This window comes from Danaus plexippus, chromosome 23 (assembly GCF_018135715.1).
Source record: "Danaus plexippus chromosome 23, MEX_DaPlex, whole genome shotgun sequence".
Taxonomy (NCBI): Eukaryota; Metazoa; Arthropoda; class Insecta; order Lepidoptera; family Nymphalidae; genus Danaus; species Danaus plexippus.
In genome coordinates, this window is record NC_083551.1 from 3,478,997 (window position 1) to 3,493,754 (window position 14,758).

The 14,758-nt window shown below is 34.3% G+C and overlaps 1 protein-coding gene across 2 annotated transcripts; it reads left to right on the forward strand.

The window, feature by feature from the left end:
• Positions 1–501: 501 nt before the first annotated feature.
• Positions 502–9,528, forward strand: LOC116774862 (cytochrome P450 4V2-like). Of its 2 annotated transcripts, none has more exons than XM_061524036.1 (11): positions 502–696; positions 1,046–1,199; positions 1,471–1,560; positions 1,980–2,090; positions 2,875–3,060; positions 5,985–6,181; positions 6,413–6,485; positions 6,558–6,750; positions 7,035–7,186; positions 7,324–7,497; positions 7,573–9,528. In XM_061524036.1, the coding sequence occupies exons 2-11, from the start codon at positions 1,058–1,060 to the stop codon at positions 7,749–7,751; spliced, it is 1,497 nt and encodes a 498-aa protein (XP_061380020.1). In that variant the 5' UTR covers positions 502–696; positions 1,046–1,057; the 3' UTR covers positions 7,752–9,528. The 2 variants fall into 2 exon arrangements, with proteins under 2 accessions (XP_061380020.1, XP_032523532.2); XM_032667641.2 differs by having other exon boundaries at positions 503–696; positions 1,042–1,199.
• The last annotated feature ends 5,230 nt before the right edge of the window (positions 9,529–14,758 follow it).

The following is a 14,758-nucleotide window of genomic DNA, read 5'->3' on the forward strand; positions in this document are numbered from 1 at the left end:
TCAATGTTTTCTAACTTTGCAGCACATAACAAATATCGTAAATATGTACCACTGATATTTCATATATATATTTTTTTGTTATCACTCAAAAATAATTTACGATTAAGGAACGGCTTCTAATAATTTTGAAGATGAAGATTATTCGTTTTTATATTAATAAGTGATAAATGCTAGAGTTTATGTTAATGTAGGCTAGAATTGAAATATGAATGAATGTATATTTGTTATACTTTCATATAAAACCAAAGATCTTGATTAATTTATACCGAAATTTCACATGGTACCTGCGGGAAGCCGATATAATTATGGTAAAAGACGATGAAAGAAACAGCATATTGTGAAATATATTTTCATTATGATGTTAAAACATTTCGTATCGTCAATTTATAAATTTTTACAATGCTAAATAGTTATATGGTTTACATACATTGACATTAACAAAGCTAATTAATTTTTTGTATAATTCACAGAATTCAATTTGAATTTTTATGTTACCATATTCAAATCTCTATCACAATCAAGTCAGTCGATAAACGGTGTCAGTCAGGAAGAGTCATGAACATTAATGTAGCTAATTAATGCTTTGTACAGATTACATAATTCAATTTGAATTTTTATGTTAAAATATTCAAATCTCGATCACTATCAAGTCATTAGATAAAAGGAGTACGCCAGAAAGGGCTCTAGAGTGTTAGTGTAAGTATTTAATAATTCTGCCCTTGTTTTTTATAAACTTTTCACTTTTCGTCATTTTAAATTAGTCAATAGTATGACTTGCAAATTTCAAAAAAAATTGAGTTAATCATAATATATATTTATAAAATACTAGGTTTATTTAGAGTAATAATATTTTATCATTTTTTTTTAAATTATAATCGAAATAGTTGTAACTTCCTTGAATTTCTGTATTTTTAAATCATTTGGTTTTTAAAAACTGTTTTAGCTGGTATCAAACATAAAGCGTTTCGAATAAAAAAGATGTGTTTTATAATAAAATAAAATTATTTATATAATAATATAGTTTCTTTTTTTTATTTTTAGGTAGGTATAATTCAAAATGCTTCTATTAATATTGGTGCCGATACTTGCATTTTTATTTTGGTTGTGGTGGAAAAGAGAGACAAATGAAAATGAGCCACCCGAATACGTTTTTCATTTGGAATGGCGCAAACTTCATAATGTTGTGAGTGATGGCGAACGTAAGTACTCGATAATCAAAATTAAATCATGGTTAAGTTATTCGTATGCGATTTAATGGGTTGGAAAAAATAAGAAGGATAATAATGTATGACTTTTATAAGATATTGTTTATAATTGAAGACTTGTTTTGCAACTAATAAGGACATTTTTTTTAAATATTTCACTTAAGGAAACCGTGAAAAATGTTATTATAATATTAGTTTTTATATATTGTACATTAATAATTTTGCGTCCAATATAAAAATAATTTTATTTACCTTTTCTGGATAGGTCTGTGGAGACGAGCTAAAAAAATGAGCGCTGAATGTCTTAAAAGAGATGGAACTATGAAAATGACAATAGGGCCTCGGACTGTATACGGTAAATATTTTGTAATACAACTACCAACTAAACCTTGGGCTTGACTTGACTTGACTTGGGCTTGTCCAGAACTGATATCAATTTATTCTTGGAACGTACTTCGAGGGCAGCCCTAGTAGGTTATTTTCAAATTTCGTTAGGTAGAGAGAAGAGCTTGGACGGTGGAGGTGAGACCTTAAACCTACACCTGGGTCGCAAGTCCCAGAAACTGCTGAAGCTCCTCTCCCTGAAACGCAATATACCCGGCACCCGCCCAGTGAATACATTGAATGCTAAAAGGTTTCGTCTCATTAGTTTAGATGTTTAAACTTCAATTATTTTAGTATTTTTCTATCAGTATTCTGTAAATTTATTCTATATTTTTATTTATATGTTCAATAATTTTGTCAATTTATCTTTTATCCTTTGTATATTTTCAGTTATAACTGATCCTGACGACTTTCTGACTGTTTCAAATGCCTGTTTAGAAAAGGATCCATTTTACAATTTCTGCAAAAATTGGCTTGGTAATGGACTAATCTCTGCACCAAGTGAGTAAGATTTTTATTTAATATTTATAGCGTTAGGTTCATGCTAATTTGTTCGTGTTAGCTATAAATTAAACATAACACTGTATTCATTGGATACATTATGACACCGTATATTATGCGAATGATTATCGTTTGTTTTTTGTGGAGGTAATCAAATCGGTTGCTCCACTTGAAGCTGCTTACCAATGTTATATTCTGCGTTCCATCTTGATGTCCAATGTTCACTTTGAATAACAAGCCAACATTCCAGTCAACAATTTATAATAACGCCTGTATTCTTATAACGTGATTAAAACTGGTCAAAAATATTATTTTTTGTGGTTCATCCACTGACGATTTATTACAAGTGAAGTTTTCATATTCTTAATATGGATGAGACATAGTAAGTGGCGTCAAATTATAAGATTAATGAGAGCTAAGAGACTCTACCAATCTCTATTGTAATCGTCGTATAGAGTTGATTGATGAAGAAGGCTTTTTTAAAGAAATTAGGACTTAAAAATAATGTATTTTACTTCCATATTTTTTTTTAAATCAGTAATAATGAAGAAATACATAATGGACTAGCCGTTTGAATTATTGAATAAATAATTATTAATAGCAAAATTACAAAATTTTTGTAACAGCGATAGAAACAGTTGCTCGGTGAACGACCGAGATAACTAACCATTTGTAAAGTAAAACACTTGACTTGTTGGACGGGTTTTAGGAGATGAATGATGTATCTGAATTGAACGTTTATTTTTTCTGTATATATGTATGTTGCACGTTAATTTTCTTGTAGCTTCAAAGTGGAAAGTGCATAGAAAACTATTGAATCCATTATTTAGTCAACGCGCGGTCGACAGTTTAATGGAAGTATTTAATAATATCTCTCGTCAACTCGTCGAAAACCTAGAAGTGGAAGTTGGGAAAGGTCCATTTGATCATTACCCTTATACAAGACGTAATGCTTTGGATACTATATGCAGTAAGTATTGGTTATATACATAAATGATTAGATAAAAATGCAAAACAATTAACTTTTTTTAAGGGTGTCGTGTGAATACATGTTTTAGTTTATTTGAAATGTATGTATATATTTTTTTTGGTTTCGTGTTGTAAAATCTTTATGGAGCCCCGCCGCTTCCGGGGAACGGCGAAGGGGACGATCAAACTCTCACTGACTAAAAATCAACCCGTGTTCCTCATGTACCTGTGTGTCAAAGGGGTGGGCATCGCCGAAGCATTCGTCGCTAACCCCCGACAGTATTTGACCCACCAGATGGTCAGGCGGGCCCGGTCACCAACTCTGCGGCCGTCTCCCGGTCACCAGACTTAACTATTTTTATCTGCCTATTCGATTTAGGCCCCGCAGTTTCTTTTTGCGAGGCGGTAGTTGGAATAGTCACCTTTTGTGTGGCAAGAGCCGCTTAGTCGGTACAGGACGCTGCGGCTTTGGCCGCATATATCGTCGCCGGTGTGCTGCGTTGGTCTGTAGCTACGTTGGACGTAAAATCCTCCCATCAAGCGCCGTGAAGTACGCGATGAAACTCGCCATCTCCTGATGGATTAGGCGAATCAACTCCGTCTCCTGTGACGACTGCTGCTTCGACGGCTGTGACGGCAACTGCAGTAGCATTGTTGCGTGTGGAAGACCCACGTCCCGTCTGGGCTGCTCGCGGCGGAAGTTGGTCATCTCTGCCTTGAGCTCTTCGTGCTCCTTCGGGAGCTCCAACATTTGCGCTGCGAGCTTTGCATTCTGGGCCCGCAGCAGCCCCGTCTCTTCTGTTGTGATGCGAGTTAAAAGCTCCTGAGCTCTTTCCAGAATTGTGGCCGTTGTCTTCTTAAGCGCTTCCTGGCTGCAGCCGCTAAGGCCCTTGGAGACCTTGCTCACCCTTTTTATTGCTGCAACTGCATCGGGTATTCTTTGGTTAAGATCGGAGTCCGGTAGCTCTTTTGCCTCAACTCCTATATCAGAGATGGCGGACGACGACTACAACAGGCAAGTGACTCTCCCTTCCATCACCCTTTTCGTCAGAGCCGCAATCTGTCAGTTGTCCTCCTCTCATTTTTCAGCGACTGTTGTGGCTTTTCTTGCAGACGCAGCCTCATGCCTCCATAGGCCGCTACCGACATATTTGCCGGTAGTTGCGGGCCTACCTCTACCTCCTTTTTTGGCACCGACTTTGGGGCCGTCACTACTATGTCAGTCAAGACCGAGTAAGAACCTAAGTCTGCACCCTCCCTCGGGCGTTTGCGTAAGCGTTTTGAAATTACGCTCGCCACATTCATATCTTTTGACGCGCTATCGGAATCCGGCAGTACGTCCATTCCCTTAATTAGTACCAGAGGTACTTTTTCCTACACTACGTCATTTGTTGCATTTGTTTTATTTAATAAGTTCTCCATTTTGGTCCCACGACAGAGGCTTAAGTACCCGGGTTAGCCTACATACTGCTGAGGGCGGCAGGTTGGTACCTGATGGTGCAGGTGGGAGCGTTAACGACCGTGTGCCTAATGCCCTTTCACACCCTCGCCGCGCTCCAGAAAGTTGGGTTCGGGTGGTTTGCTACCTTTTCAAGTCTTCGAGAGCACGTGTATGCCCTTCCCCTATTTATTACCTCAAGTTCTAGGGATACAGCTCATTCTAAGAGGATGCGCCTTCGGGCATTTGATACCGGGGAACCCCATGCTATCGATTTGGCATTGAAGTCACAAGCCATAATCATCAGGCGGGAGTGTGCCTGTCGTACAAAAGAGCCAACGTCTACAAAAAACTATTCGAATTCGGGTGTGCCCCGGTTTGGCGAAAATTATACCCCTACGACCGTTAACTCCCCATAGAGGGCTCCCACAAACTCGTAACCACGTTCTAGTATTGCAAATGGAGGTGACCTAACCCCAATTTGCGAAACCAGAGCAACGACGCTATCCTGGTCTCCAATCCAATTGTCTCGGAATGGAACGTAATGTGGTTCAGCGACAACCGCAACGTGGATAGACCACGGTGCTAGACTCTGAAGCAGCAGCTCTTGAGCCCTGGCGCAATAATTAAGATTAGTTTCAAGAAATCAGATAGTCATTATTAACCGATAGCCATCAACCTTCGCCTTTGGCCGTCTATGGCGCTAACCTGACTTGCCGGCGGCAACAGAACATGTTTGTCTACCAACCTTGTGGTCAGCCGGCTTATGGCTGGCTGGCTTATACCAAGGAGACGCTCACACATTTCGCTCTGCTAATCAGAGAAGTACCAGGAGCGACCCCAAGCCCACCTCGCCGTTCTTCCTCTGGCCCCTCACCCCAGGCCTGTCCGGTTTGGTAAGACATTCAGATCATTGAACCACGCAAGCCCCCCCACCCCGACAAGGTGGCGGCGTTGGGGGGGGAATTCTCCTCTACCCTACCCCCGTGAAGAGTTTATTGTCCGTGAATCACAGTCCACTAGGCCCAGCGACTGCTTCTCTCAGGGTTGTTTCCTAACCTGGACCCACGGACGTCAAAGTCCCCGTCCCCCCCCCTAGTGACTCACTGCACCGGTTACCCGATGGGCGATTGGGTCATCACGTCCCAACGCCAGAATGTTTGTATATTCAATTCTCACAATTCTCATGACTGCATGACTTATAAGTATTATCAGATTATAGAACTTTTGTTACAGCTTTGAGCTGTTACTATTGTCCTATAAAATAGTAACCTAAATAGTGTACATTGCCTTCAATTTGTTAGTGAAAGTCATGTTATTATTAATCATTTTAAAAACTCTATACAAATATTTTTAAAACGAAGTTTCATTGTAGGATTTATGTAAATTACTACAGGGATTTTAGACAACAATATTATTCTTTGTGCAATGAGCATTATTAAAACCGAATATATGCTTTTTACAGTATTTTTATATGCTTTTTACAGTGACTGCTTTGGGAGCAAAGTTTATGGAAAATACTGAAGTCAGAAATAAATACATACACCTGACAGAAACATTGATGAAGATTTATATTTCGAGACTGAAGAATTTTTTTTATCATTATGATTTTACTTACAATTTTTCGAGTTTAAAAAGGGAAGAAGACAAATGTACTGATACCGTGCGCACTATCACTAACGCAGTAAGTATGTTCAATAAAAAATAGGGTCATTATCATGTTTAATTTTACATCACATATGCAATTCTTTTTATTGTATTACAGTAGGTATTACAGTAGTCTTTTTTTTTTTCAATAATAACAGCGCCTTCAAAAACAGCGATTTTTTGCTTTAGCTTTGCCCTCTATTAGCTAGTCAATTATCTACATTAAATCTGCACCTTAATTATTTTTTTTTAAATACATTTATTTTAGATACTTAATCAAATCAAAGAAGGCTCTAAGAATGAAGATAAGTGTTCTAGTACAGAAAAAAACCAATCACAAGGTTCAGTATATTTCATTATTGTTTTTTACTTTTTTTTTATAACACATCTAAATGATAATTCTATGTATCTAGGTTTAAAATTTAAACCATTTATAAGAGTACTTTTGGAGATGTTCTCTAATAGTGATGCCTTCACTGATAGTGATATAAGACAACACGTAGACACATTCGTTGTTGCTGGTGAAGATACTACCGCTGGAGTTTCTATGTACTGTATGCTTTTAGTGGGTTCTTATTCACAAGTGCAAGATAAAATATACGAAGAGTAAGTGATTATTTATTTTATAATAAAATTGAGATTATCTCTTCACGATCTAAAATATCGCAGTACCGATCTGTGTAAAACACAATTTAGTATATAAAAATTGTCAATTAACATTTAAATATTTAAATAAAAATTCAATAATTTCTTGATGTTATTTCGATTTTACCGTTTCCAAATTTTACTTTTAAAAATAGAATTAATATACATTAAAACAGTTTTGGGCTTTTTTTGGATTCCTATTGTATGGAATATCTACAAACTTAACGATTTCCTTGAAATTTAAGGATAAATGAGATTTTTGGTGATGACGAAAGAGATGTAACAAAAGAAGATCTCTCAAGATTAGTTTATTTAGAAGCAGTATTAAAAGAAACTATGCGTTTCTACCCTATTGTTCCGATAATAGGACGACATCTTGACAAGGACGTTAAATTGCGTAAGATATACATTTTATAGCTAGAAATTATTAAAATATTCTAAAGCAAGTCATCGACGAGTAATTATTTAGGTTTTAAAATGCACGAAGTCTCTGACAATATGTCACAATTGCCTAACCATTATTATTTCTTTCAGGTAATTGCACCTTATCAAAGGGTCGGACTGCAATATTATCGATCTATGGAATACATAGACATCCAATGTGGGGTCCTGACGCTGATGAGTTCAGACCGGAACGGTGGCTTTCTCCTCTATCAAATATTCAAAAAATGTTTGCTGGGTTTAGCATGGGTCGAAGAATTTGTATTGGTAAATATTGTCATAAAATTGTCCTACGTTCGAAGGTTTAAATATTTCTACATTTTGATATTATTTAATTTTCAGGCAAAACATATGCAATGGCGTCGTTGAAGGTCATATTGGTTCACGTTTTTCGTAACTACATTATACACAGCGATCATACAAAATGTACATTTGATTTGGATATCACGCTAAAACCTACTTCTGGGCATCACATAACAATTGAGAGAAGAAATAAAAACAAACCAAGTGCTGAATCCTAATCAAGCTTAAATTATTATTTTTTTATCACTATTTAACTATTATATAATTAACGCTTAGGAAATGTTGTTTGTTAGTGTCTTTGCGACGATTTTCCAGATCGACCGAGCTAAATCTATTACATCTTAGGCTAAATCTATTTACATACATATATATTTATATATATGGAGTAACAAAATCAGGTGTTTTAAAATTCAACTACTTTATTTAACAATTACAAAAACGGCTTTGTCAGCTACCTTCTAATGCCTTATAACATCTGTTGCTCGATTGTTCAATCACAATCTGTTTACCATAATTCTCTATTACTGAGTCACGTGCTTTTCCTTTCCTCCATCCTATTTCCATATTTAGCAATCTAACTTACAGACTATACTCGATCTGCTAGCCTATAAACATAAAATAATAAAAAGATTAAAAAATATTTACTCCTATAGTACATTAAATATCTACTTTTCCATGACGTCAGCCTCAAGTCAGCAGTATGATGTTTGGGAAGGATCCTCTATACTCAGGTCCTAAGGTAGAGTTCTCAGGTCCGAATGTAGAGTACCAAAAAGATTTTTTTCCTGGTGATCGGAATTTGTTTGCCCTTTACGGAATCTACTTTTTTAAGATTATCTTGACATCTTCCCGCATCATAAACGTTGTCTCTGACCGTAACCAGAGTGCAGCCGTCCCGATGTTGGATCTTTTCCCCACGATAAGCTGTCGCAGCAGGTAAATATCTCTAGGTTTGACTCTCGGATATCCACCGTTGAGTTTTATTCATTTTGCTGTGACTATTGCATTTTGGTACAAGCTTCTAAAAGAACCAAAACGTACCTCACAGAAACACCCCAGACTGTATTGCACCCGGTCTATAAAATATATGTAAATGTAAGTATCAGATTTTACTATTAGCTTTTACTAATTACTCCTTTAACATTTAAATTAACATAAACTTAAATATTATGTATCAGATTTCGGATATTTCGGATAGTAAGTCTAAGCTTAATACTGTTTACTAGTAAAATTATTTATACAAATAATAATTGAAAGCATTGATTACTTTATGGTTTATAAGCAGAAATTTTAAAGAGTTGCGGTTGGGTGCACAGTTGCTACAGAATTATTAGCTCGTGAAACCAATGTGATAATTAAGGCATTATAAAATTCAGACTTTAATAAAACAAAGCGGTCTTTCGTGAGGATCAGAACGAAATCGAAATTAGACGTGAGGTTTTGAGGATAAGATTAACACTGAACTAAAGTAAACGTTAGAAGACAAAAACTCCAGAACTGATTATTATATAAGTTTTTATGTACATAAATAATATTAAATTTAAAATTTACCCATCTGTCAGTGGCGTGCACATCATGTATGCAATGAGCACTGCTTTCAGTACCCATACAACAACTAAACCTACATTGTTTAATTCTTACTTATATACTTTTAACCATACATTACGCAATACGAATGTTTACAGACATTTAGTATGTCCTTAGAATCACGATGCACGCTATAGAAACCGAGTTGATTGTCAAATGATAAGAGACAATTTAATTTTGTCGATATACCGGTCAATTTTTTTTTCACCATTTTGTTATTATTGTCTTTCTAAGCGCAAGTTAATAATTTTTTATTAGTTAACTAGCTGTGCCCACGACTTCGTCCGCGTGGAATAGTTATTTTGGGTATTTGGACTTTGTCCGTGTCAATTTCTTTTATATTGTAGAACTTTAGTTTTAATGTTTTCAAAAAAATATATTTTTTTTAAAGTACTTCTGTGAAAAATATTTTTTTTTAGTTTTATTTCCTTCTGGCAGAAGAACATATTGGTTTTCTTCGTAACCCGTTCTTGACAATGCGACATATAGTTGGCCGTGCGAAAAGCAGTCTTGACTTTAATCGATTCCTACGTGTGTAAATGTTTACTCCTGTTTAATTAATTGTAACGGCGAAAATAGGCTTAACGGGAAATTAATTTCTTTTAAAATTAAAAGGTAAATCATTTGGAATCATTGGGATGCAAGACATAACCACTGTTTGTTTTTTGTTTTACGTATAGAGCACACGATATCTTTCTATAAAGAAACAGTTAGGGGCATTTTAAAAGTGGAACGAGCTGTGCGTCCACCTGCTAATAAAGTTTCAGCTATACTTGATAACGCTACTGCCAAAGTTAGATTTCCCTGAGACCTTACTTTTGCTAATATAAGATGAGTATTAAAGGTCTTGCCTGTTGGACCGGGAGCATCCAAAAAAAAATACTTTTCCTTCACTAAAACGAACACTTCGCATAATATAATTACACTCGGTCACCTGGTTATTAACTAATTTTGGTTCATTTTGAGTAATGACTATATTTAATTCATTTAGATCATACGGTTTTCACAACGCTACCTCTAACGGATCCAGATAATTAATTGAATTAATTCTTTTTGATACAGGAAGTCCAAAATCGGTTAGTGATTTATTGCAAATCCTATTAATGTTATCTTCAATTATAATTAGTCCATTATTGTACATATCATCATTATATGCTAATGTCATATCCTGATTCTAATTACGGATTCTGTTTAATATATCTTCACATAAAGCATTACTAAATTTATTCCATAACTCTAAAGGATCAGATGGTTGGTAAAATATAAGGATGATCGTAAATAATTCTCTTAATTTTACTGGCTGGCTGGCTCGGACATGAGAACATCTGATATCGTGTATTGCCAATGTTTAACTCCTTCCATAAAACCTAACTCCTTGCAACCTAGCTCCTTGATAAGTTTGGCAAATAATACCATTCATGGTCCTTAGATGTTCAAATAACATTGGATCGCTAATATGTTGCAGTAACATTCTTAAATAACAGCATTCAATTTGAAATGGAAAAATGTTGTAGACACGGCCTAAAGTTGTTTCTTTTTTTACACCAGGATATATTTCAACATCTTGCCTACTTCTTCTAAAAAATAAATTTCTTTTCCACACGCAATACTGGGGCACTTCGTAATTTAAAAGAGTGTGTGCAAAATTGACAATTTTGTAAAGATCAAAAGCGCTAAGTGTCGTTGATGAAAGATTATAAACGCGATCTTGAAGTTTTGCGTTATTATAAAAATAAACTCTTTGTCCAATTTCCAAAAGAACTGCTCAATAAATTACTGCTGGAAAACGCTCATGAATAGGAAATTGGAAAATTCTCCAGAATTATTGCTGTGTTTCCACATTATCTGGAGACCTGCGCCTATAGGTTGGTTGGGCAACCGTTATCCCTGGTTTGTGTTTCAGAAATAAAATCCCTAGGGTACTTTTTAAAACAAATGTGTTCTTTCATACATGGTGACGCAAGATTATGAAATCCGCAAGGACCATGTATCACATTTTTTATGACAATATTGTGAACAATTGGATCTTGTTGTTTGTCAGGTATTTCAGCCGAGATTATTGTATCTATAGAATCTGGTTGTACTTTGTTAGCCAGCCACAATAAAATGTGGGCGTGAGGACAACGTCTTTTTTGCCATTCTTCGCTGTAAACAAAAGCTTTCGATAGTCCAAAAATATTTTTCTTCGTTAGTAGTTCTACCATTTTTTTGAGTTTTAAATAAAATACTTTAGAAACCAAATCATGTCTGTAGTAAGAATTTTGATCGGGTAATAACTCAATTTTTATTTTCGGTCATTTGGTGTCACATGTAAATTTAATGAAGAGGTCTGGTCTTCCAAATTTCCTGACATGTGTCGTGGCATCATGTCTTTTTTCGTTCATGCATCTGAGGGATCCTGTAAATGTGGACGGCAATATAACATGCTGGCCAATATTAGAAGCGTTTATATTCGCATCATTAACCACGGCATCTCTTTAATGAATATACGCTTCTATTCTCAATTTTTTAAATTTTTTTTGATAAAGTCCAGCCTCTCAGAAATAATTTTTGCCGCTATATCAACACAATATTGGTTGAATAATCCTTTGAAATAATTTATACTGTTAAAGTTATTTTTTCTCACCACGAATATAAATGCATAGAACTGCATACATGATACAGTCTATTACGTATAGAAAAAGAAAACTACTTATAATTAATTATCCACAGAAAAACTAAAAATTAAGTGTTAATTATTGTTAAATTCTTAGAAAAAAAAATACTATCCCTAAGACAAAATGAAATAGTATTTAAATAGTATTATTACACGACGATATTATATCGCAAAAATAAATAACGCTGTATACTGTCATTCAGAAGGGAGCCGACCGCGGGTCTGGTCCGCGCGGCATGGTACCTCGTAGATCTCCACCCCCCTCTTCTCGCCCGCTGGCCAAGCGCACCGTCATGTTTTGCACATCATGCGGCGCGTGTGAGATTTATATCAGAGTTATTTTAAAATTATAATATCTTCTAAGATGTTCACTGAAATTAAGTGATGTCAAAGACAATTTTGTCAGAAATATATACATTAAATCAACGACACATTTATTTGGATAATGATTAATATTATTATGTTGATACAACTCAAAAAAAAAAATACTAGGTAATAATGCATAAATTTCGACCAAATTTGATTACCATAAAAACGGTTCTAGTGAGTTAATTAATAGTGAGTGAGTTTAAAAGATAGACATACACTGTCCCAGACATTTTTTTAGATCATTTTAAGAGGAATAATTCTTTCATACATATTTTTTGCTATCTTAAACCGTTTTCGCAGGGCGCGCAACGGAACCCCTCAAAGATAAATAATACTCCCCGTTTTTTCCACATTTTCCATTGTTTCTTGGCTCCTATTAGTCGCCGCTTGATGTTATACAGCCTAAAGCCTTTCTTGTTAAATGGTTTATTCAACACAATAAGAATTTTTAATTCAAACCAGTAGTTCCTGAGACTAGTGCTTTTAAACAAACAAACAAACAAACTTTAAAAATTAGTATAAAAATTAGTATAGATTAGTGAATTTGTTAATGATTATGGAAAATTATTGTTGTGAGCTATGTACTGGTGATGTGTATTTAACGAAATTATTATAAAGTCTGTTTGTGTGACCAGCTTAGTTTTAAGTAAAAAAAGTTAATGTTACTCGTACTCGTACTAAAAAAATATATAATATATAGATCTTTGTTCTGATTGGACTGCTGCAATTTTATCAATGTTTTAGAGGAGGAAATTATGACGAAAATTTGTATTTTTTAAAACATATACTGCTTACCCTACCAGAAATCTCTGTGTGTTCCTCTGTTATCTGTCGTTCATTTTATAAACTTGTTGTTCATATGAAACATCTTTTCATCATTTTTTCAAAACAAAATAATTTCTTAAAAGCAATGAGATTTTCGCGAGTCATTTAAATAAAACTACTATTTTTTCGGATTTAATACGCAAATTTTTGATTTCGACCTGATTCACACCTCGTCTGCCCGTGATCACGGTTGCTGAAAAGTAACCGAAACGTCGGGATTATGTAGTTTTTAAATAACAAAATCCGCGTAGTAAATACGAAAAAAATTGTAGTTTTATTTTTCTTAAAAGCAAATTTAAATTATTGCAAGATACATTAATTTTATAATTACACCCATTTATAATCATAAATAACTTTTATTTATAACTTCTTTTGGTATAAATTCGGTTTCATTATGTAAATATGAAAACGTGACATATGACTTATTATATGTGTCCTTCATTTCGCTCACGTTTTATAAAATATTCAGGAGGCTTTATATCATCTTCTACATCATCTGTATATAGATTCATAAAAAAAACTATCAACAATTAACATCTTCGTTAAGAATAGTAATTCTTAAATAATGTATTATAAGAAGCTCTAAATTAGCAAATTTAGAGCACCTTATAATATATTTTTATAATAACAGCATGTTAACATATTTGCTTTTAGTTTTTTAAAGTCGTTTTTCTAAAAAATAAAATTATCTAACCAAAAATCACTCCCTCTTTTATTTAAGTCTTAAACATAATTAACTATAAGTGTATCATATTTTTCATATTCAGAAACATGTAAAACATAGCAATAAATAAAAAAGACAAGTCTGTTATGTACTCTCGATATCTTAAAAATCAGCATCGCCGGGGCAACATCGTTGTATGAATACAATATCATATTACGAGTGACGTTGCTGACTCCTCAGAACGCAAACATGGCCTCGTGAACAAGAATATAAAGACAACACAAGAAATGCAATGACATTGCTATCCTAACATCGGGGCAATCATGTAATCTCAGGTTCGGTTTATCCTAAGGGATATAAGTTTTAATGTGTATTTTTTTTTTTTATAATACACATATAAGTAAGTTTTCTAGTTTTCCTAGAATCTTTGGCGGCTGTGAAACGCATCCTGTATTTTATTACTCATATTATAAGATATTATTTCCAACTTTTTTATTTTACATAAAACTGTAGTGAAAAGAAATACTTACAAAATAATTAATTGTAAGAAAAAACGTCTCTAAGACAATTTACTATGGCAACTGATGTTGTTGGCAACATTTAAAGTATTTTTTTTAATTTCTAGTGCTAACTTAATCGGTACAGACTATATACGTACCGTAAGCCGTATGACCATAATATTCCTGGTTTTAATTTAGTTTTTAAATCGTTATGCATAGCTCTGAGTGTATCTTAAGAGAATGGTAAGGTTTAACATACAAAATAAGTATTTGTTACTAGTAGACCGCAATAATTAAGCGCATACCAATTAATATTAGTTTGATACTTGTTGTCATTAATAGTAAACTAAGCAGTCACATATTTTGATACCTTAACGGACAACGTCTGTCTGATCTAGAAGCAAACTTTTTTAAATCTAGAGGTATTGTATGCATATTTTTAATGAATTCAATAAACTGTTTTCGTTATTAGCTATATAACTATCCCTAAGTTGTAAAACGTCAGTATTACGATATTTGTGATGTAGTTGCGAGTAGTTGTGAGGTTCTTTTGAGAACGCAACAGCTGAAATGTAATTATATAGTCCTTGCGCTAATGCTGGTCACCTCCTGTTCTGTGCGAGT

What these genes read in the sequence shown, in the direction of transcription:
- LOC116774862 (XM_061524036.1), top strand. Translation starts at nt 1,058, where the DNA reads ATGCTTCTATTAATATTGGTGCCGATACTTGCATTTTTATTTTGGTTG. An exon ending in TGCTTTGGATACTATATGCA is followed by an intron (nt 3,061 to 5,984) that starts GTAAGTATTGGT and finishes TGCTTTTTACAG; the next exon opens with TGACTGCTTTGGGAGCAAAG. An exon ending in TGACAAGGACGTTAAATTGC is followed by an intron (nt 7,187 to 7,323) that starts GTAAGATATACA and finishes TATTTCTTTCAG; the next exon opens with GTAATTGCACCTTATCAAAG.